Raw genomic sequence first — 23,060 nt, 5'->3', positions numbered from 1 at the left:
AAGTGTCCGAACCAGGAAACAATCCCGCTAATTGTTGTTTTTCGTGATATATCAATGTTGATTTGGCGACATTTACACGGCTGGATATTAAGCTCGTCTTGTTGTTAAACAAACTGTCAAATTATATATACTGTTGTCAACCGTACGCAGTGTTATTGCTGTTGAATGTTGCTAGCATAACGTTAGCTTTCTGGCTGTTAGCTTAGCGAACTCCCGTTGCTAAGGCGTTGCTAAGGTCCGTCCTATTTACTGGAGCAGTGAACAACGTTTCCATTGCAGAGGATCCTTATGGGATGTAAATGATTGATCCAGGTAATAGCAAACCTTCAGGTGTTGCCAGGGAAATGGATTTATGGCTTGTGAAAAACTTGAATTTTTGGTTGCAAAAGGCATGGAAATATAATTTTATGGTATTATTATTATTATTATTATTATTATTGTTATTTTTGCTAGTGACCATGGTATAAGCAGGATAATGCCCTTCGATGTGTCCATAATTATACATCGATATATTAGTTATAACATTAGCTGTTACCCTGCATTATATTCAGTTTTAACAGTTTTCTTCATCTCCTTGTAGTTTTATATATTGTATATTTTTTTGTATTTTGTACTTTGCACTACCAAATTTTTTACTGCCTTTTTACTAACATGTTTTGCACTATGGAACTGTGATGCTGGAAACTTGAATTTCCCTCAGGATCAATAAAGTTACTATCTATCTATCTATCTATCTATCTATCTATCTATCTATCTATCTATCTATCTATCTATCTATCTATCTATCTATCCATCCATCTATCTAACCATCTATAATCAGGAAATAATGGACTTTGCAGAGGCAACCGTGCCTCTCCGTCTCTCATTTTTGCTTTCTCTTTTTGAAGTTGAATTTATTGATTATTCAAAACATTATGTAACTATCTAAAAAAGTCAGCAAATTCAAAAGTATGCCTGTATCAAATACAAACATGCAGCATGTAAGGGGGGAAAAATGAAAAACAAACAAACATGGAAACATTGGAAACCTGATCTTGTAATTATGACTTCCATATATCATAATTATGAGAAAAAAATCTCAGAATTACAAGAAAACTGACTCATATTTAGGATATAGCTTTCTCATAAGTCATAATAACAAGATAAGGCCTCCAATTGAGCTTTTCTTTGGTGAATTTAATGTGCTTCCATACATTTTAACTTCTTGTTCATACAGCAGAAGATTCAATAGCTACATCTAATGTTCAAATTCCTTATATACCTCTCTATATAAACACATGATCCTGACTGCAGGTCTGATTCTGTGTTTTCTTATTTTCCAGAATGGCTTCACTCCGCTGTACATGGCTGCGCAGGAGAACCACATGGACGTGGTGCAGTACTTATTGGACCACGGCTCCAGTCAGAGCATCGCCACTGAGGTAACTAAAGAAGCACAAACAGATAATGTACAATGCACGTGTTTGCACACACACAGCAACACAACAGCTTCTAATAGCTACCCTTCATCCCAGCCCTCATTTAGCCTCCCTGTAATCACACTGCAGCATTGTGACCAACTGATTATTTGGTGCAAATGGTAAATAGGTGGCTGCCACCACCAGTGGCTCATTTAGAGAGAGACAAAAGCTGAATAACATGAAGTCATTGTTTACTGTGACGTCAGGGCTAAATATAGATGAATCTGATGACTGAATGGTGAAGAAAGAGAAGAGGATTAGACTGAAGAAGGTAGAGAGAATGATGATGTATTCATGCTGAGTGACCTTGACTGTCTTCAGAAGGAATCAGTGACGTTACAGAAGTCTCATATCTGTGTGTGCGTGAGCGAGTGTCACGCTGTGAGTGTGTCAGAGCGATCCATCATCTGCTGTAGTACCGGCAGACGGCCAACTGCCACTAAAATGTGACAATCATCATAATTTTGGCCAAATGTCTGTGTCTAAATTTATAAGGCCAGTGCTTATATTATTTTTTCTGCACTATTAAAACAGCAGTAAATATATAATCTACAGTACATCAGGATTATTTTTATATGGTTTAAAAATGTTTGATTATAGTGCCAATAAAATACCTGAGATTCAGTACAGACACTATACAGCAATACTAACTCCAATACCCAGTGGTGGAAGAAGTACTCAGATACTTTACTTAAATAAAAGTAGAACAGTCTAAAAATACTCCATTACAAGTAAAAGTCATGCATTCAAAATGTTACTTCAGTAAAAGTACAATCAGCAAAATGTACTTAAGTATTAAAAGTAAAAGTACTCATTATGCAGAATGGCACTTTTCACAGTGTTATGTTAATATAGAATATTATATTATTCTGTTTTTATCACAAATACATGAAAGAGCATTTTAATGTTATATTATATCATGTGTTTTATTATGTAAAATTAACTTTAAAAAAAGTAAATATAAGTGTCAAATAAATCTAGTAAAGTAAAAAGTACAATATTTCCCTCTGAAATAGTGTGAAAGTATAAAGTGGCATATATTAGAAGTACTCAAGTTAAGTACATGTATGTCAAGATTGTACTTAAGTATAGTAAATGTACTTAGTAACTTTCCATCACTACCAGTACCTTACTTTGACCAAGTATACAAATTGTTTTCTACAAACTCCTTTTTTTTCATTTAACAAAAGAACCCAAACTTTAACTGAAATAATAAATATTTAAACACAAGCAACTGCATAAATAAAATACAGACTTAAATTAGTCAAATTTTGATTTTAAATAATAAAAATATTTAATATATATCTAATCAAACAATAAGTTGACAAGCTTATTGATAAACTTTATCATCTGAATATGTTCTGCGTGTTAAACAACAGAACATCCAAGCAAACAATCTGAGTTGCAGTAAATGTCTTGCCTAACACACTTATGTGCAAACTGAAATCTGATAAAGGTTCATTGTTTTAATTATAAGGCCAAGAATCCCATGAAAAAGAGCAAAACTTCCCGACCCTTTCAGTGCCTCTCAGCTGCAGACCTTTCATTCCTACTAAATATTTAAAAACTGGTCATAAATATGTACTTTACTACTCAAACAAGAGGAAATAGTGCATTTGTTGGGGACTTTTCAGCGGCGTATTAATCCACATTTGGTGCTCTAGTGAGTATTTGGGGCAGCAGGGCGGTGTACGTGGGATTGAGTCAAAATAAACTCCAGCGTGTGTGTTCGTGCCCTCCTCATCTTTCCTTTCATCTCTCTTTGTTTTTCCTCCTTCCTCCTTCTCCATCATTCCTCCTTTCGTCTGCCTCCTCTTCCTCCTCCTCACATCTCGCCGTTCTCCTTCTTTCCTCCTCCTCCTCGTCTTCCCCGCAGACTCCTCCAGCGGGAGACTTGAGTGAATTATTCATGTGGGGAAATATATATCCACGTTTGAAGCAACTCACGGTGTTTAATAATTCATGTTTAACCATTCCGGCATAACATGAGGCAGAATAGATCAGAAACCTTTCGTTTCTTAAAATTCTTTTGTCCACATTTGATCTTTATTATTGCAGGTATTGTATTTTTATACTACAGTACAAACTGAAAATATTCTGCAGCGATATCGACATTTGTCCATGTTTTCTTATTTATTGATTTATTTAGATATTTTCTTTATGATTTGAAGTGTTTAATTTATGTTAGTACATAGCCATGTTACAATGACAATAACTTGTAATATGTACATAGCGTCATGCTTTCTATACTGTAATTTTGTTTTGTGTGATTTAACTTAAAGTTTTTAATGTTTTAGCTAATTTTATTTCATTGAGTGGAGATTCTGCTGTGTCACTGTAAGTTTTCAAGCTTGAAGATGAGGATCAAATACCTTCTTTTAGTGCCTCTTTGTTTGCTGCTGCTGCTGTTATCTCTTGAAGTATTTTTAGGACATTAAACTGACGTTGTGCCTTTTTCCCTGAATCCATAATGAAGCAGATGAAACAGCAGGGTAGTGCTCTGGGACGGCTTATGACTTTAGAGATTGTTAAGAAAAGGATAAATGTATGCGTATGGATGCATATGTTTGTGCTGCTGCAGCAGAGACGCTGGTGGATCTGATTATGAGTGTGTGTGTTGCTACTGTAGCTTCATGGGTGTTTGTTTGGTTGTTTGTGTTCTCGCCTGTACAGTTTTGTGCGTGTGATCTCTGAGGAGAGCTTCTGCTTTGATGTGTGGGTGCAGTCATGCTGCTGAGTTGGTTTTATCCAGACAGTCGGCGTCCTGTGTAAACACACACACACACACACACACACACACACACACACACACACACACACATGCATAATCTCTGTGTTGTTTTACTTGTGATAAATCTTTCCTTTTCTTTGATGATTCATGCATACTGCTGCTAGTCGCCTCTGCCGTGTCTCTCATTTATCATATTGTCTGCGTGAATGGATCTGTTTGCAGCAGGATGCAGTTAGTGTCGTCTTTTGTTTTCTTCTTGGTTTGTGCCCATTAGCGGCTAAATTTCCTTTTAGATTTGTCCTTGAGCGAGAACTCCTACTCAAGCACTTAAACTCTCTTTAGAGCTTAAATGCCTAAATTGACAAATGGTTATTAGATTGCCCCGCGCTTGTTCCTGGACAGGCACCCCTTTACGTTAATCTGATGTCAACTTAACTTATCTGAATGGTCACTTTTATTTAAAAGTCACGACGGTGATCTAAGGGGCCTTTCACATGTTACATCAAAAAACGCGTGGAGAATACCTGCCGTGCCGCTTTCATTCTTTTATCCAAGGTGCTCGGGAGGTTGCTTGCCTGCCGTTACTAAGCAACCAAAACCTGCACGCTGCTATGACGATGATGATGATGCGGTAATTTAGCAGTAAGCCTGATGGTACCTGTCCACAGCCTCCGTCCTTTCCACGCTTCCCATTCAGAGTCTATGTAAGCAGCCTTGCAATGCATTCTGGTAGCGTGGCGGCACGATTTGACAGACGGGGCGTCACGTTGGCCGCTCCTCATTTGCATAAAGTTTAGGTCTAGACTACTTTATGCAAATTATCCGCTGCGACTCGCCGCCTCTGGAAACTCCCGAGAAACTTTTAAACTAAACGTTGTCGATCTAAAATGAAGACAACGTCATGGCTTATTTCTCACATAAAATGTTTTCAGAAACACATTTCGGTGAACTATTTTCGTGCAATAAGAGAAGAAAGTTTCCAAACGAGCCGCCATGTTGGTTCCAGTTTGAAAGCTGGGAGCAGCAGCCCACGAAGGAAAGCGTTCGTCCGATCAGGTGCTGAATGACTTGTGTCTAGTGGCAGCCCATCAAGCATTCAATGCAGGGAAGCGAGCCGATCCCTCGAGATAAAAAGTCACAATTTGTTTGTCCTATAAGAAATAAAAATATATGGTTGAATAATAATAATCACATGCTTGTCCTACAGAAGATATTTTGGAAATGCTTGTTTATTGTTTTAGCTGCTGCTATCTGCTAACATGAAGTATTCACATGGTCCTTTTGTGTTTGGTTCACAGGATGGTTTCACTCCGCTGGCGGTGGCGTTGCAGCAGGGCCACGACCAGGTGGTGTCCCTCCTGCTGGAAAACGACACCAAGGGGAAGGTCCGCCTGCCCGCTCTGCACATCGCCGCACGGAAAGACGACACCAAGGCCGCCGCGCTCCTCCTCCAGAGCGACCACAACGCTGACGTGGAGTCCAAGGTACGCTCTATGCACCACAGGCAGGACTACAAATCCCATCATGACCTACTGTCAGAGAGGAAGGGATATTATTTTTTAATTCAGTTTTATTCTTTTTTTGTTCTGCTATACTATCCATCTTATTTCTAGCTCTGTGATGCCTTGTGTGAATTTTGGGAGCGATTTCCTATTATTTCTTTCACTAAACCGACGTTTGCGTGTTAGCTATGTGCTGCAGGTGTTTTGCCTTTTCTTAGAGATTTGGGGTAAATAAATGATGTGAGAACAAATAAGATATAACATGTTAATTAATGAGCTTTAGAGGTAAGTGGATTGTGCGACCTTTGGACAAAGCCAGGCTAGCTGTTTACATTTAAAATTTTAATGTTAGATATGGCGGTAAAGGACAGTGTTTTTTTTAGTTAAGATGCACAGTTCTGAAACCAAACCACAACCTTGTTTGTTTCCTCAAAAATCTCCCCAAAATAAAAAGAAGAAATACACACGTAGCATAGCGCTAACTCTCGCAGACACTGGTTCAGTAAAATGAAAACCTGTAAGTTGCTTCCATAAATCACTTATGGTATCACGGGGCTAGGAATATGTTTTTTTTTTTTTATTGAACTTGATGGTGATTTTTGTACGTTTCAATTAACAAAGCTTTGAAGTCCTGATGTTTTGTTGTGGGACAAAAATGCAACAAGAGTTTATGTTTTTGATAAAAAAAAGTACGACGGCGTGTTAGGGCCATTGTAGGTAAAAACAAAAAAAATACGGAGCCGAAGGAGAGGGGTAATATTCTGAGAAAAATACTAATAACTTATGAGAAAAAACTTTGACATTCTCTTAGATTGAAGTGGTAAATTTACGAGAAAAAAACATTGATGACTTTATCACTTTGCGAGACTGAAAAGCAAGTGGGAGAAAGAGGGATGGAAAGGAGACAAATGGAAACATGAAAGGTAACATGAAACCAAAGATTGATGGAAAACTAAACAGAAAGAAGGACAGAAAGAAAAGAGGGAGGAAAGGACAAAGGAAGTGACAGGAAGTGGAAACTAAATGAGAGACAGTGCCAGGAGCGGTAATCCAAAGAGCGAGATGGAGAGGACACAAAGTCACTTTGTCACGTAAATCTCGCAAATTTATGTTTTTTCTCGTAAATTAACCAATTTAATCTCTAAATTCTGATTTATTCAGATATACTACACGGTGTAGAATAAATAACAGGCTATAAGGGAGAGTCTCAGTCCATCGTCTAGATGTGTGTACTGTACCTCTGTTTGGTTGCCATGTAGTTCTTTTCATTATCTCCGGCCATGTTCTCATTTATCCATCCTAAAGCTTGGTGCAACCGTGGTGTTGGTGTTGTAGTTGTTGTGGTGCACTAACCACCCCATTCTCTCCTTCTCCCTCTACTCGTTCCTTTTTGTTACCCTACCACTGCCCTCCCTTTTCCCTTCTAGATGATGGTGAATAGAACAACAGAGGTACATCTTCTCTTCTCTTCTTCTTCTTCTTCTTCTTATTCTTCTTCTTCTTCTTCTTCTTCTTCTTCTTCTTCTTCTTCTTCTTCTTCTTCTTCTTCTTCTTCTTCTTCTTCTTCTCTTCTTCTCTTCCTCCTCTCCTGTCATTGTGCACTCATGGTCACCATTGCATAGCCAAAGCCTTCTGTCTGCTGGCATGAACGCTAAATGCTGGCATGAATGCTTTTGCTGCTGACGGCGTCTCACCTGTGTGTGCCTGCTGTTTTTAAACCTGCATCGCATTTCGACTTTGCTTTGTGTGCATCCAGTGGCTTGCTGCTTTTGGGCAGAGATGAAAATAATAACAGTAGAGTTACTTTGAGTATACCTAGAGCTTTTGAAACCATTTATTTGGGGTGAAATTACCTGGAGCCAACAAAAACAAGGGCTCTCACATGGTGATTTCAGCTATTCCACAGCTCTAATTCCATCAATACAACAACAAAGTCGTGTTATACTCGCCGCTTTGATGTTCTGGTTTCTACTTTTAACAGAAATATTTGTTTCATCCACCTATTAATTCCAGTTTTTCCGCTTTTCCCACCCGATATTAAGCTGCCGCCAATTAAACTTCCTGTCGATTTTTCACTTTAAAAGCCTACCAATAACGGATAAGCTGCAATACTTTTAATGTGAAATTTCACGGTATGTGCGTTCACGGTAGATTAACATCAATCGAGAAAAAAGTAAAACTAAGACTGGAATTAATTGGTGAATAAAAACAGTTTATCAAGACAACAGGTAAACGTGGAGGAAGTTTTGAGTTTGCATTAACTGGGAAGCAGGTAAATAATATAAACCTGTTCCAAATAAAGGCCTGGTTGTCTGTGAATGTGCAGTATGCGTATGGTAGTTAATCTTATCCAGTGGAACAGCTGCTACAGCAAAAAAAAAAAGGCCTCATTTGCATTCAAATCGATTGAAGCATTGAATGTTGATGTGTTTGTCACATAAAAAAAAGCAATAGCTGTCGTCTTCAGTAGTGTTCATGATGCTCATTTACTGATTTAATGCAAAAATATTCTGTGTCCACTTTCAAAAGACTTCACTCCCTGCTGTCCACTGCTGGATCTATCAGTGAAACTACTGGTAGATCTCAGTTGTTACTTTCTGGTCAAGCTGCAGTGTGTCTAACCTGGACGTACTTTGGTCTTTAAATGTTATTTTGAACCTATTTATCTTCTTAGTTTAGCCCAACGTCAGTGAAGACGTTCTGCTTAGCCTTAAAGCAGTAGTAGTAATAGTTTGACCTTTTGGGAAATGCTCTTATTCGCTTTCTTACTGGGAGTTGGATGAGAAGACGGTAACCACTCTCTTGTCTGTGTGGTAAATAAGAAGCTGAAGGCTGCGGCTTGTCAGCTTAGCTTAGCATAAAGACTGGAAACAGATGGAAACAGCTAGCCTGGCTCTGTTTAAAGGTAACAAAATCCACCTAGCAGCACCTCCAAAGCTCAACACATTATATCTTGTTTGTTTTAGGGACTGATCTGACTTTTTCAGTCCCAATACCGATAGTGATACCTGGGCTTTGGGTATCGGCCGATACCGAGTACTGAGCCGATACCAGTGTTTAATTAAAAAGCTGTATGCCTGTGTGGAAGTGACGGGATAGATATACATTTAATGAATTATTTATTATTAAAATATTAATTTGTACACCAACAACTTGGTAAAAAGTCTTCGAAATGTACAGGAATTACAGATCAAGTGTAAACCTTTTTAATGCAGCAACAAATTGGTGAAAACTTAAACAGGAATTTAAATTCCAGTATATAATGTATATGGTATAAAAACATAGAATTGAATTGATCGGTGCATCCCTAGTTTGTTTGATCCGTGAACAAAAATGTAAGTGTAAAATCTACTTCCTGGAGGCTCTAACTAGCTGCTTCCCCCTGTTTGCAGACTTTATCTTAGACAAGCTAACCGGCTGCTGGATTTAGCTACATATTTACCGTACAGACATGAGAGATTCCCCAAATTCCCCAATTTTGAATGATCAAAAGTGATTTTCTTGTTGCGGTTTGGCCAGAAAATGACTGGAATGTGTTGCTCCTGAGTGCCAGATCATTTAACCCCTCACCCTCTGGGTTGTTGTCCTCATTTATTGTTCATATCTTTGGCAGTTGTATTAACAGCTGTTACAGATAATACTAGTACAGGTTTTTATCCTTTTCCCCCCATGACCTCTCTTTTTCCATCCACAGTAGCACCTTTCTGTACCGTGATCCTACTCCAGTTACAATCATATTTATCAAATCTATCAACAAGAAAACATGCTTTTGTTCCTCGCACTGCTTGAGAGATTGTATTTGCTGTAAATTAGTAATGTTTGGATTAGATCTGGCTGTGCATGTGACCATCTTAGGCTCTCATCCAGCTGTTCATGAGAGGAAAATCTGGAGGGCTGAAGTGATTTATTTGAGCTTTAGCACGCCAATAGATTTGATTTAATTAAATTTTTTTAACAAACATGAGTCTGACATTGTGCTGACTGTTGTTTGTGAAAATGCTAGTTACTGTCACTGCGCCCAGAAAGCAGTTCCATCAGCTTTGAATAGAGCAGCTTCTTGATTTTACTCTTTATTACATGATCAATAGCATGTTGACCTTTGCTGTTTGTTTCTTTGGAAAAATAAAAGAATAAACTGTGTTTTATAAATTAAGATTTAACTCTCCAAGATTATCTGAATAAGGTAATGATGTATGTTTTGATGAATACCTTTTCAGAAGAAATTTGAGCCGTTCATATTAATCCAAGCTAGTTGCAAGCTCTGATGTCTTAAAGTTATCTCAAGGTTACTTTAGGTCAGGCCTGGTTTCTTTAGATTGTCCTGTTAAATCTAGATAACTAATGCAGATGCATGCTCACCTGCATGTCTGGCTTTTGTATTTCCTGTCAGATGAAAGTATGTCTTTCTAAACTTAAACGGATGCTCTATTTAATAATTACCTTTGCATGGTTTTCATTTGACAGGAGCTTAATGTGCTTATGTTTGCTATTATATTTATTAGGGCTGCAAGTAACGATTATTTTAATTGTCGATTAATCTGCTGATTGTTTTTCTCCGTTAATCGATTAGCTGTTTGTTCTATAAAATGAGGAAAAATGTCCATCAGTGTTTCTCAAAGCCCAAGATGACGTCCTCAAGTGTCTTGTTTTATCCACAACTCAAAGATATTCAGTTTACTGTCATAGAGTAGTAAAGAAACCAGAAAATATTCACATTAAGAAGCTGGAATTGTTTTTCTTAAAATTGACTTAAAACTGATTAATCGATTATCTCAATAGTTGCCGATTAATTTGATAGTTCACAACTACTCGATTAATTGTTGCAGCTCTACTTTTTAGAATTAGATTTGTCCTGTTAAATCTAGATAACTAATGCAGATGCATGCTCACCTGCTTGTCTGGCTTTTGTATTTCCTGTCAGATGAAAGCATACCACAGAAGAGTAGATTTTTTTTTTATTAGAAATCGAGACAAAATCTTAAATGGAAACTATAATAAATACCTTTGCATGGTTTTCATTTGACAGGAGCTTATTGTGCTTATATTTGCTTATATGTATGATTCTATCCTCTCCAGACCTGAACAATGTCTCTGTTACTATTACACAAGAAAAGTAGGAATATATATTTTATGATAAAAGAAAAATCCAAAGCATGTTTGACTTCTGCTCAGCCTTCGTCTGCTTTTGGCCAACCCGCTATTATTATATCCCATCATGCTTTGCTTCGTTGCTCATTAAGAGACATGTTTTTTCCTCGATCTTTTAATTAATCCTGTTTCTCTTTCTGTCTCTCGTCCCTCTCAGAGCGGTTTCACTCCTCTCCACATCGCGGCTCACTACGGCAACATCAACGTAGCAACGCTCCTGCTGAACAGAGGGGCAGCTGTGGACTTCAAGGCGAGGGTGGGTACTCTGCTTCAAAGATCGCAAACACGCACACACTCATACTCACACACATCTTTTGAAGTGAGTGCTGCTGCAAACACTCACTCCAAGTCTCTCCTATGAGAGGGCTGGACGATGTGGTGTGTGTGTGCAGGAATGTAACACTGACGACATGTAATCCTACAGCTGTTCTCGTCACTCTGCAGGAGGAAACGTATACATGTTGTCTGCGTACTATGTGACCCTATAGACTCTAGGAATGGATGCTGGGTTTATGGATGTGTCTCAAATACTCAGTGGGGGAGGAAGTACTCCGATGTTCTACTTCAATAAAAGTAGCAAAACCACAGTCCAGAAATACTCTGTTATAAGTAAAAGTGCTGCATTTAAAGGAATATTTGTAGATCAATTACCTGTGGTACCTTGAATTCTTGAAAAAACGTTTGTTCTTGCATGTCTTCACGGTTAACGAAGAATCAAAACAGCAAAAACAACCGCATAACTACATCAAAACATCTGTTTATCCTTTCATAATTGTAATAATTTGAATAATGCAGCTGTTCTATGCTTGTATACACTTTCATTTCTAATAAATGCTGCAAACAAATGTATACCGGGTTTAATGGAAAACCAATAAAAATTGCTAAACAAAAAAAAAACACCATCTGTTTACAAGCTCTCACATAACTCATGCAGTATAATCCAAGTCTCATTTATCCAGTTTTATTCTCACTACTTCCCAAACACATGCATCTTCACTAAAATCTTACTATTTAAAACACTTCCGCATAAACAGTCTCAAGCTTGCGCAGGCACGCTACTCATCTGGGCGAGTCCGAAGTGTTTTAAATAGGCAGGGTTTAGTGAAGATTCATGTGTTTGGGAAGTAGTGAGCATACGACTGAATAAATAGAGACTTGGATTATACTGCACAAATTGTGTGAGAGCTTGTAAACAGATGTTTTGATATAGTTTTGCTGTTGTTTTCTTTAAGAATTTGAAGTAACACAGGGTGAGGTATTGATATAGAAATGATCATTTTGTGGGTGAAGTATTCTTTAAAAAAGTACTCAATATGAAATATAGAATAACAGCCAGCCATCTCCTTTAACATTTACTGTAGAAAGATTGTGCAAATGATGTGGTTTGGTGACATTTCAAAGACATACTGGCAACGAACACTAAACAGATATACGGATTAAATAGTTATCAGACCGTGTAAAATGCTCTCTCCACAGTGCATGTGTCCTATTAAGACCTCCTCCTCCCGTTTAGCCCTGTAGAAGGACACACAGGGAAAACAAACAAAGCAAGAAAACGATTAAGCCACAACACTGTGCAGCCGCAGTTGCTGGAATAGTTATATTCCCCTAGAGGGGGATATTTATCCATTTTCCTCCTACACTGTCAAATAAAGCCTTTTTCTCTAGTTGAGGAAGCAAATCTCAGACCAGTGGGATGTATTAAAATGCTGCAGGCACGCACAGGCTGTCTGAAAAGTGTTGGACAGCTTCATTTTGAGTTCATTTGTAAGCCCATTGTATGCACAGTGTCATGAATCATCATTTCATCGTTACTTGAAAATAAGTGAGCAACAAACAGAGACACTTAAATGATCTAGACTTGATAAAGTCTTCTTTTCTTTGTTGCTGAATGATGAAATGATGCTCTTCTTTCTCCCCCAGAATGACATAACGCCGCTGCACGTAGCATCCAAACGTGGGAATGGCAACATGGTGCGACTGCTGCTGGAGAGAGGAGCCAAGATAGATGCACGGACCAAGGTACACACACAAAATCCACATGTTCATATTTAAAGGGGGTGCTCCATCGATTTAGCACTGCACGTTCATAAAGTTAGAGGTTTGCAAAAGAAAGAATATTCTCTAGTATGGACTTCTCATAATGTAGTTTGATAGTGTACCTTATATATTATACCCTCATATTTTAATCTACATCTTACAATACATGAAAGAACATAGACATACCTCTATACTGTTTGTTTTCCCAGGACGGTCTGACTCCTCTCCACTGTGGAGCCAGGAGTGGTCACGAGCAGGTGGTGGAGATGCTGCTGGACAGAGGAGCTCCGATACTGTCAAAGACAAAGGTACACCTCCGACCTGTGTGTGTCTTTATTTTATATTCTCACTCTCTTTGTCTCACTTTCTTTGCTTTCTTTCCTTCTTTTTTTACTCTGCAAAATCCCTTTTCTATGTGTTTCCATCTCACTCTGCCTTATCCGCTCTTACAAACACTCTTACACAGTGACCATTGCTCCATTGTGTTGCTGAAGAAGATGCCTACACAGTTACAGTCACATTCATTTGTGACCTTATTCCCTCCAGAACGGTTTGTCTCCGCTTCACATGGCGACGCAGGGCGACCACCTCAACTGCGTCCAGCTGCTGCTGCACCACGAGGTGCCCGTGGACGACGTGACCAACGACTACCTGACGGCGCTGCACGTGGCCGCCCACTGCGGGCACTACAAGGTGGCGAAGGTGATCGTGGACAAGAAGGCCAACCCCAACGCCAAGGCACTGGTGAGCTGAGAAAGGATGGAGGAGGAGGAGACACAGTTGATCCTCTGTAGCTGCGGAAAATAAACTCACCGATCATTTATTATGAAGTGTGGAAAGGAATGGGAGGAAGGTAGAAGGAGGTGCTCTACAGTTAAGAGGGCTTAATATAAATCAAGAGACGCAGAAAGTTTTTGGAAAAAGAGACAAAGAAAGAGCGAGGGGGGTTTAAGGTGGCAGAAGAAAAACGGGTACAGAAAGGTATCAGGTGGTGATGAGGTGAAATCTCGCCCCCATTTCTCAAAAGTGTAACCAACCCTGTAGATCCCTCGTTACATTTTCTCATCACTGCATTCATTTATTTGATATTTATTTAATTCCTATTTGCTCATGTGCCTTTTGCTGGATATATTCAAGCAGTTGAGTGAAAGCTGAAAATGTAGGGAGACCGATAGTCAGATTTTTGTGTTTTTAAGAGTTTCTATTTGTCCATTTTGTCCCACTCTCACATTTTTATAGAGTAGTCTGGCACGAGAAGAGATTCATTCCCAGTATTTTGTGGTTTATTAAACAGGTTTTCTTTCTTTCTCATTAGACATGATGATTAAAATAACTAATTTATTACAGCATCCTTAGAGGACAGAGTGAAGAGATGCGTTTTATCTCTCTCTGTGTAGTCGTTGTCACTTGGTCTATCTCGTAGGTTCGACGATAGTAGCGACTTTTAACGGAAAAGTGATGTGAGACTACCAGTACATTAACTTAACGAGGTGTAGAGGACTTTAAAGAGGGAAGGAAATAGAAAAGTATTGACATTTTCTCCAAAATTCAAGTATAAAATAGAAGAATTTTTACTGAAGCTGCAGTGTTGCCCACTGGTTTTAGCGGTGGAAACATTCATGTGTCTTGATGATTTCATCTCCCAACCAAACATGTCTTCCTTCCTTTCAAGTCTTTCATTTCCTCTCTCCCAACTTTGTGTTTGTTTACAAGAAAAAGAGAGAAATTAGAGAGTTTAACGGGAGAAGAAAAGACACAAGAAGGAAATGAATTTAGGAAACGAAGACTAAAAAGAGACTTAATAACCCCGGCCGCTGTCTTGGTGTAAGACAACCATCTCTGTTCTGTAATGGGAGACGTCTGGGTGTGGTTAGAGCGCTGGGACTTTATAGCCAGAGAGAATGAGAAGGGAAAAAAAAAAAAAAGACACGGAGAGGAAAATGAAGTCATAGCCAGAAACCTCAAAGTCAAGCTGAGTAGGAGAGGGAAGGAGGGGGCAGAGTGTACGTGTTGTAAAGAAAAGTATCTATTTCAGTACAGCATACTTTCTTTTTTTTTTTTTTTTTACAGTTTAGAGTCAATTATTTCCACACATGCTTGTCTGGTTTGCATGCAGAGCAGTGAAGAGAAAAAGTGAAAGAAACGGGGGGAAAAGCAAAAGGAGGTCCCATCTGTACTGTATTTTCCATCCGGCGTTCCAGACTTATATCTTCCGCCAGCTCAGCAAGACCTGCAAAGAAACACACATAAAGTTTTGGACTATTTTTATACTTTCAAAGATTTATATTTTTGTATTTATTGTGTTTTTTTTAGAATGGTTTCACCCCCCTGCACATTGCCTGTAAGAAAAACAGAGTCAAGGTGATGGAGCTACTTCTGAAGCATGGAGCGTCGATACAGGCCGTCACTGAGGTACTCGTGTGTGTGTGTGTGTGTGTGTGTAGAGTGTAGAGTGTGTTTGTCACAGAAGCACGATGGCATCAGTTATTATTCGTGTAATCAGCTTTTACAACAATAAAAGCTGGAGTTAGATAATATTTCATCAAATTTGTCGCCACAGTAGTGGAAAGTAATTAGTACTCTGTACTTAAGCACAGTTTTGACATACTTGTACTTCACTTTTGTATTTTAATTTTCCACTGCTCTGTACTTCAACTCCACAATGCTTCAGAGGGGAAATACTGTACTTTATATTCCACATTTTAAATACTATATCTTTATACTATATCTACTATATAATAAGTAGAATTTGTCTTGACTTTTCGAGGGCAGCAATCCCTTATTCTGTCTTCTTTTAAGATTACATTTACTTCTAAAAAAGTAATTGAAACAAGTTGATTTCTGTCGGAGAAAGGTTGAAATAATTTAACTAGGCTCAAGAAAAGAAGACTTTCAGGAATCAATAACTTAATATCAACAATTACTTGCAAAATGCTGCTTACATGTTAATACATAGATGATGATAATCGTATAATATGTTACTAAAACTTAAGTACCATTTTGAATGCAAGATTGCTTGAATGATGCTATTGATAAATGTACTCAAGTAACAGATCTGAGTACGTCTTCCATCCCTCTACTCACATACAATAAAAGATAGCACTTATTACTGTATACTCAGCTGCCAGTGTCGTAGAGTATAAACTACAGCTGTAGCTAAACACCACATAGGTACTGATCAGTAGCTCGACAGTATTCTCTAAACCTCTAGCTCCTGTTGTTTAAGCACTAAGTTTGTTTTCCATTAACTTCTCCTCTCCTCTGTGTGTGTCTCTTCACTTTACAGTCCGGTCTGACTCCGATCCATGTTGCAGCGTTTATGGGACACGACAACATCGTGCACCAGCTGATCAATCACGGAGCTTCACCGAACACAAGCAATGTGGTGAGTTCTGCTTCCTCTTTGTTTCTTTCTTTGTCCTCCCAGAGGACATCCGCACAGTTTCTCTTCTATGATGCGCAGTGGTTGAAAGGAGCTAAGTGCAATACATGTACTTAAGTGCTGTACTTGTGCTTTACTTGAGTATTTCCATTTTACTCTACTTCATACTTCTACTCCACTACACTTCCGCAGCTTGTCAGCAAGAGAGAGACTCACAGCTGTCAATCATGACGTCTCACCCCCTTTTTATAGCATCAAATAACTAATTAAACCAAACTTATCAGAGAAATTAAGACTTGAACAAACATCAGCGTGATAAGAACTACCTAAAATGACAGACACCATCTTTGGGGAAAAATGTATTTGACGTGTACTTTGACTTTTTAGTTTGGCTCATGTCCCATCCGCTAACATGGAGGAGGTGGGACTTATGATCTATACTGCAGCCAGCCACCAGGGGGCGATCCAGATGTTTTGTCTTCACTTTTTGGGTCTATGGTGGAGACCAAAAATAGAGCTAAAATACAGTGAAAATTTCATTCAATCAATCAATCAAACTTTATTCATACCGCATCTTTCGAACAAATCAAATGCACTTCAAAGTGCCTTACAAACAATTGAAAAAACTCAAGATGTAAAAGTCATAAAATCTTAATAAAATAGTATAAAATAAAGAGTAAAATAGATAGGAAAATTATTATAGAATAAGTATAAATAATAAAACTTATAAACAAAATTTATAAAACACTACATAAAAGCCAGACTAAATGGATAGATTTTTATTTTATCTTTAAAAATATAATTTTTTTCAGCAGCTCCTCTCAGATCCTCTGGAAGGCTGTTCCAGCAGCTTGGAGTGTAATGGCTGAAGGCAGCATCGGCAAACGCTTTTATTCTGCTTTGTGGAACAGCTAAAAGAGAAGAACCTTCCTGGTTCATAAACCAGAAGCATCTCTGAGAGGTAGTCTGATTAAAATAATATTAAAATCAATCACCGTTAACCAGCGTAAAGTAAAATTGGCGTAATGAGTGCTCTCCTTCTGGTCGTAGTCAACACTCGAGCTGCAGAATTCTGAATTAATTGTAGATGATTTATTGTATTCCTCTCCAGAAAGGAGAGCGTTACAATTATAGTATTTGATTTGCATTCGTCAAGTGGCCACAAATATGACTTAAATTACCATTTAATACTTAGAAGGAGATAATATGTCAACCACTGATAGTGTGACACCTAAAACAGAGCAAGAGACTGATATAGTCAAACATAGGAAGAGCTGCTGTCAGTGGAGCAGACAGCGAAGAAAACCTGTATAGTTCAGGCAGGAGTAGAGGAAGTCTATTAATGCCATGTGTATGGAGGGAGAGGACTTCTCACTCTCATCTGGTCCATAAACGCTCTTCTACAGGAGCTACAGACTCTCACTACTGACCCTGTTAACTCTTAAAGGAGGAAGAGGAGTAAAAGAGAGAGAGAGAGGGGGATTGATGGGAGAAAGAGTGAGCAAACAGAGAGGGGAAAAGTGTACTGCACGTTCAACTCTTCAACCCCAAGTATTTGGTCGCCCACGCCGTGTCTGTGGCCAGGTTACCGTAGAAACGGAGCATTATGGGACGTCATTATGGTGAGTTGGGTGTGGAGAGGAAGGGGGTCTCTCTCTCTCTCTCTCTCTCTCTCTCTCTCTCTCTCTCTCTCTCTCTCTCTCTCTGTCTCCCATCTTAACAGAGAGTTTTCATGAGGAAGGAGGGCAGAAGAAGAATCAAAACTTTGGAATAACGATCAATCCCTCTTCCTTGTGTGTGTGTGTGTGTGTGTGTGTGTGTGTGTGTGTGTTGCAGAGGGGGGAGACGGCGCTCCACATGGCAGCGAGGGCCGGACAGTCGAATGTGGTCCGATATCTGATCCAGAATGGAGCACGAGTCGATGCCAAGGCCAAGGTAGACCACGTGAGACTTCAGACAAAGATTCTTCTTCTAAATAGAAAACACATTGAAAGCCATTCACTGTCAGCCAAAAAACACTTTGTGTGTGTATTTATAAATCTATGTTTGAGACACAATAAGGATGTTGTCACTCACTGTGTGCCTGAGTGTGTGGTCATGTTTAATTACAGTACAGAACCGTTCATCTTGTTTCTAACTTGAGGTTTTTTCTGCTTGTTCTCATTGCAAGATAATAATATTTTGGAGGAAAACTGACTTGCCCCCAAACTGCATGTGATTATCATAAAGTTGGTACTAATGGATGCCAGTATTTTCACTTTGAAAACTCTGAAATATTGATTGTGTTGATGCATGAAAGAAATTAGTGGTGTTAAAACGAATTTGCATTTACACATTATTATCGCAAACTTTGACAGCACTAGTAGATATATTAATACTTCTTACTCGATTAGTCGACTAATTGGTCATTTTTGTCTTTGTCGACGACGATTTCTTGAGTCGACTAGTCATTTTTTATGCTTTTTTCATGCTGAATTACTTATTTCCAAGAAACTTATGAGCACATCTCTGGTAAACACAAGATTTAAAGTGGTTATTTTGAGTGATTCTTTGTGGAGAAACTCAGTTTCACAGATCTGTCGATTAAATCAACTAATCGATTCGTCGACAAAATTGTTCGAGTGTTGGTCGACTAAGAATTTCTTTGGTTGAGGACAGCCCTAAATATTTTCTTGTAATGTAACAAGCATCTGCATTTTTTCTGTTTTAAGATTTGTTGTATTTTGTAAAGAAATAACACACCTGCAAAGCCACTACTCATTATATTCTCGGATATAAATTTTATTCAAAATGCACTAAAAGTTCAAAGATTTGCATTAACTTCTAGTACAAATCTCAACACATAAACCCAGTGAATTTTCTTCCTTAGCTGATACCAGGCGATCGTCTTGGAATCAATTAAAAAAAAATGTGTTTGTTTGTTTGTTGTCACCAGGATGACCAGACTCCGCTGCACATCTCAAGCCGTCTCGGTAAGCAAGACATCGTCCACCAGCTGCTGTCGAACGGAGCGTGCCCGGATGCCACGACCAGCTCCGGATACACACCTTTGCACCTGGCCGCCAGGGAGGGACACCGAGACTTGGCGTCAGCTCTGCTGGACCAAGGAGCTAGTCTGGACATTATCACCAAGGTAAATATGATGTGTGGAGACGGATACTTCTCGGACATTAGTTGTTTTAATAGCTGAAGGTTGATGACACATGTTCCATGACCAACAGATGCACACAATGACATAGTTGGCAAGCAAGAGGATTACTGTTACTGCTACACTCAAACACAGAGGGAAAAAAACACAGAAAGTTGGATTGAGGGACATCGGTTACAGTTGACTGGCTGCCAGTGAGTGAGTTTGGTCAGAACATCGTCTCTAGAGTCTGAACACATTGTTCCTGGAGAGGTTTTCTTTGTGCATTACTCATCTCATAACATCCATTTAAACCACGTTTGATGGCCACAATCTGAGGAAAGTCCCTAACCTCTGAATGGAGTCAAACAGAGGAGATGTTCTAGGTGATTTTACAGCCATCACTGGAAACAAAGAAAGGAACAAACTCTACTTGAGGTCCTTTTTAGGGTTCCACCACCCAGGAGCCATTGAATTTACACACAATTAGGACAAAGACTTTCTTTTTATTAAATCACTAACAGTTGTTTGTGTTAGTGGACGGCTGGTAATGACTTAATGAAATTAAAAAGCTTAAGCCTACAGGTATAATGTTCATGCATCATCTTAGTAGTCTTAGTGGACCAAACTGGTGGACTGGTTTTGGTGATCCAGTTTTATTTTAGTTTGGGTTTTTTGAGACATTGGGAAATACTCGTGTGTTTAAGTAATATAGATGGTATTGTTACTAGTTTGTTGACTTTGCGTAGGCGTCTCGGGACTTTGCAGTTGTTCAGATGTAAAGCCCGTTCTGATCTGTTGGACACTGCAACGTTTTCTCCAGGACCAAATGCATCTGAAATACATTCAGGCTGACTACGGGGTGACTCGAGAGACAATCAGGCAATTGCGTCTCAGTTGCACTCACGTCATTCATAGGTTTCTCAGAGCTGGATTGAACTAAACAGGCGGAACATGTTTGCTTTCATGAAATTGAGAAAATAATTGAGAGCTTCTCTTGGGATTTTGAGGTATCTCATTAAATCAGAAAAACAGCAGATTTTTTTTTTCCTTGAAAACCTTTCTCATAATTCTGGGATAATAATCTTGAGAGAATTTGAACATACTTTTACTTTCCTTGCATGACCCATCTGTAATGACTATAAAACATTTTAAAATGTTAATGAAGTCCTATTATACACACAATCATCTTCATAAATTGTGTTTTGATTAAATCTTTCCCTGCATCCTTAAAGGTGCGATATGATTTTTGCTGCCACAAGACACAAAAACGATTTTAACATATTAATGTACGATAGAACATGATCGTGATTGATGACGATTAATTGTTTTCGTTACCTAGAGTGAGCCGTTTATATCTACATAGGGAGCGGGTCCTCTTTACAGAGTCTGCCATGTTGCACCACCATGTTTCTACAGTAGCCCAGAACGGACAAACTCTGTTAACTTTTCCTGTTTGGACCAGAGTTGATAACGTTACTCGCTGCTGCCGTCGCCGCCGCTCTCTCTCTCTTGCTTCACCACTCACTTCCCACGTACGCACACACTCTAAGCACTCTACTCTTAAAACAACTGGCTGTAGAGAGGGTCATTTGCTTTTTTGCGTCGGCCACCGTAGTTCTTCTACACGCTTGGCACACGGGAGAAGTTGAAATCTGCAACCTCACTGCTAGATACCGCCAGATTCTACACACTATTCCTTTAAAGGATAGATGAAGCATGCTTGTGGGTCCACGTATTTCAGTTGGGTTGAATATAATCAAGTAATCAACTATCGAGACATGCCTGATTTGAGATCATTATTATTCGTCCATCCACCACCTCCACCTCCATACTGTTCAGGGGCCTTGAACCAGGAAGCCAGTCTGGATTCTGTCAAGTCTCTTAACTATTAGTCACCTCGTACAATCTACACATGTGTACACTCACACAGAGCTGAGTCTATCTGGACGGAGCTGGTTCACGGATCTGTGTTGCTCATAGCTGAAGAATCTGATGTAACACACACACAACACGCGTCTCCACACCGTGAGCCCTCATTTAGTTTCATCATCTTTAAGCACCAAATAATCAGTTCCCCATGTTATGTTATGACATAACCCTGGAAATGACTCAGTTATAAGCGATTAAACACATATGGTTTTGTGGAGCAGCCATGTATAGAAAATGAGTCATGAGAGAGCTGTAAAGAACTATTAAATGAAGTGTTTTTAACAACTCAGATCAGATTTTGTAAGAAATTTGGTTTAAGGGGAGACACTAAAGGCAAAGAAAATGTTTTTGATGCACTGGTCAATTTTGACTTTTGGGGCTATTTTGCTTCCATAACATGTCTTCTTTCAGACTAGTGGAAAGAAAAACCCCAAAATACACATTTAGCTGTTTATTTTACTACTTTGTTTATTTGTGTCTGTAAATTTCTCCTAAATTCACCAAAAGTTAGCATTAGATAATGCCTCATTTGCATATTTAAACATACATTTTCAGAAAACTTGTAATACAAAAAAAATGTCTTAATGTATGACTGAAATACTTTATTTTGAACATAAAATAAATAAAAACAAATACAAAATAATAACAAACAAAACAAGAGTAATAGTGTCCAAAAAGGAGTAGGTAGAAGTAAAACTTATTTCCCTACCCCTTTCTCATTTTTCCTTTATTAACTCATATATCATAGAATGATAATATAATATAATATATAAACTATCCCAGATTTATTTACATCCCGAATTAAATATATGAACAGCATCCCAAGTTTATTTACAACCCACATATCCATCTGGAGTTAAAAAATAAATATAAACCAGCCCTTAACACAACCATTATTGCAACTCTTCCTCATCCATATACCTGCCAAAAATATCTTTTTTTATAGTTTTTAAATTGATTTATATTTGTGCTCCGCTTCAAGTAATCAATTGGGGAAGTTTCATGGTGATATATATTAGTTATTTTTTTTACTCTATTCACCTGTAGTGTCTTCAAAATGTATGAAATTTCACAATTCATATCTTTAAAGGCTGTTTTCTCAAAATATTTTTTTTCTCAGACTGTGAGCCAGAAATCTCCACTTCAGTAGCCCTTACATCCACCAAACTCTCCAGTTTCATTCCTATCTATATTCTGAAGGTTTCTACAGAGGGGTTTGTTCATACATAATTCATAGTCTGATTTATAAGACATATTATTCCTAAAAACATGGAGAAAATAGATTTTTTTTTGGCTGTTGACAGTATTTTATGATATACGGAGTGATACAAAAACCTTTGACTCTAATATGTCAACAAAATTAAACAAGAATTTTGAACCTGGCTTTATCCAATGTTCAGATTTATGGTCTGGAAATGTATGCAAATAAGCACATATTTGATAAGATAATGCATATTTAGACATTACATAACATTTTCAGAAAACGTATTAATACAAAAATAATGGTCTTAATGTCAGTAATCAACTGGGGAAGTCTCATAGTGATATCTATAATGTTTTACCTTATCCCCCTGTATAAGGAGCTTCCTTTAATATTGTTTTTCTGTGGTTGTGTCTCTGCAGAAGGGCTTCACTCCGTTGCATGTGGCTGCAAAATACGGAAAGATCGAGGTCGCCAACCTGCTGCTGCAGAAAAACGCTCCGTCTGATGCTGCGGGGAAGGTAATGCATCTTTAAA

The 23,060-nt window shown here is 38.4% G+C and overlaps 1 protein-coding gene across 6 annotated transcripts in view; it reads left to right on the top strand.

Moving 5' to 3' along the window:
* Positions 1-23,060, top strand: part of LOC141758041 (ankyrin-3-like) — a 117,396-nt gene that overhangs the window by 36,754 nt on the left and 57,582 nt on the right. For 5 of the 6 annotated variants that reach the window (XM_074619088.1, XM_074619089.1, XM_074619091.1 and 2 more), the window contains exons 5-16: positions 1,323-1,421; positions 5,490-5,675; positions 7,121-7,144; positions 10,999-11,097; positions 12,765-12,863; positions 13,091-13,189; positions 13,428-13,625; positions 15,195-15,293; positions 16,168-16,266; positions 18,100-18,198; positions 19,199-19,396; positions 22,946-23,044. In XM_074619088.1, coding sequence (XP_074475189.1) covers positions 1,323-1,421; positions 5,490-5,675; positions 7,121-7,144; positions 10,999-11,097; positions 12,765-12,863; positions 13,091-13,189; positions 13,428-13,625; positions 15,195-15,293; positions 16,168-16,266; positions 18,100-18,198; positions 19,199-19,396; positions 22,946-23,044 — 1,398 coding nt within the window. The remainder of the gene's footprint in view (positions 1-1,322; positions 1,422-5,489; positions 5,676-7,120; positions 7,145-10,998; positions 11,098-12,764; positions 12,864-13,090; positions 13,190-13,427; positions 13,626-15,194; positions 15,294-16,167; positions 16,267-18,099; positions 18,199-19,198; positions 19,397-22,945; positions 23,045-23,060) is intronic. The other variant, XM_074619093.1, reaches the window with a different exon arrangement.

This window comes from Sebastes fasciatus, chromosome 20, assembly GCF_043250625.1.
Source record: "Sebastes fasciatus isolate fSebFas1 chromosome 20, fSebFas1.pri, whole genome shotgun sequence".
Lineage (NCBI taxonomy): Eukaryota > Metazoa > Chordata > Actinopteri > Perciformes > Sebastidae > Sebastes > Sebastes fasciatus.
The sequence above is the reverse complement of the archived record's forward strand: the minus strand, read 5'-3'. Positions and strand labels throughout refer to the sequence as shown.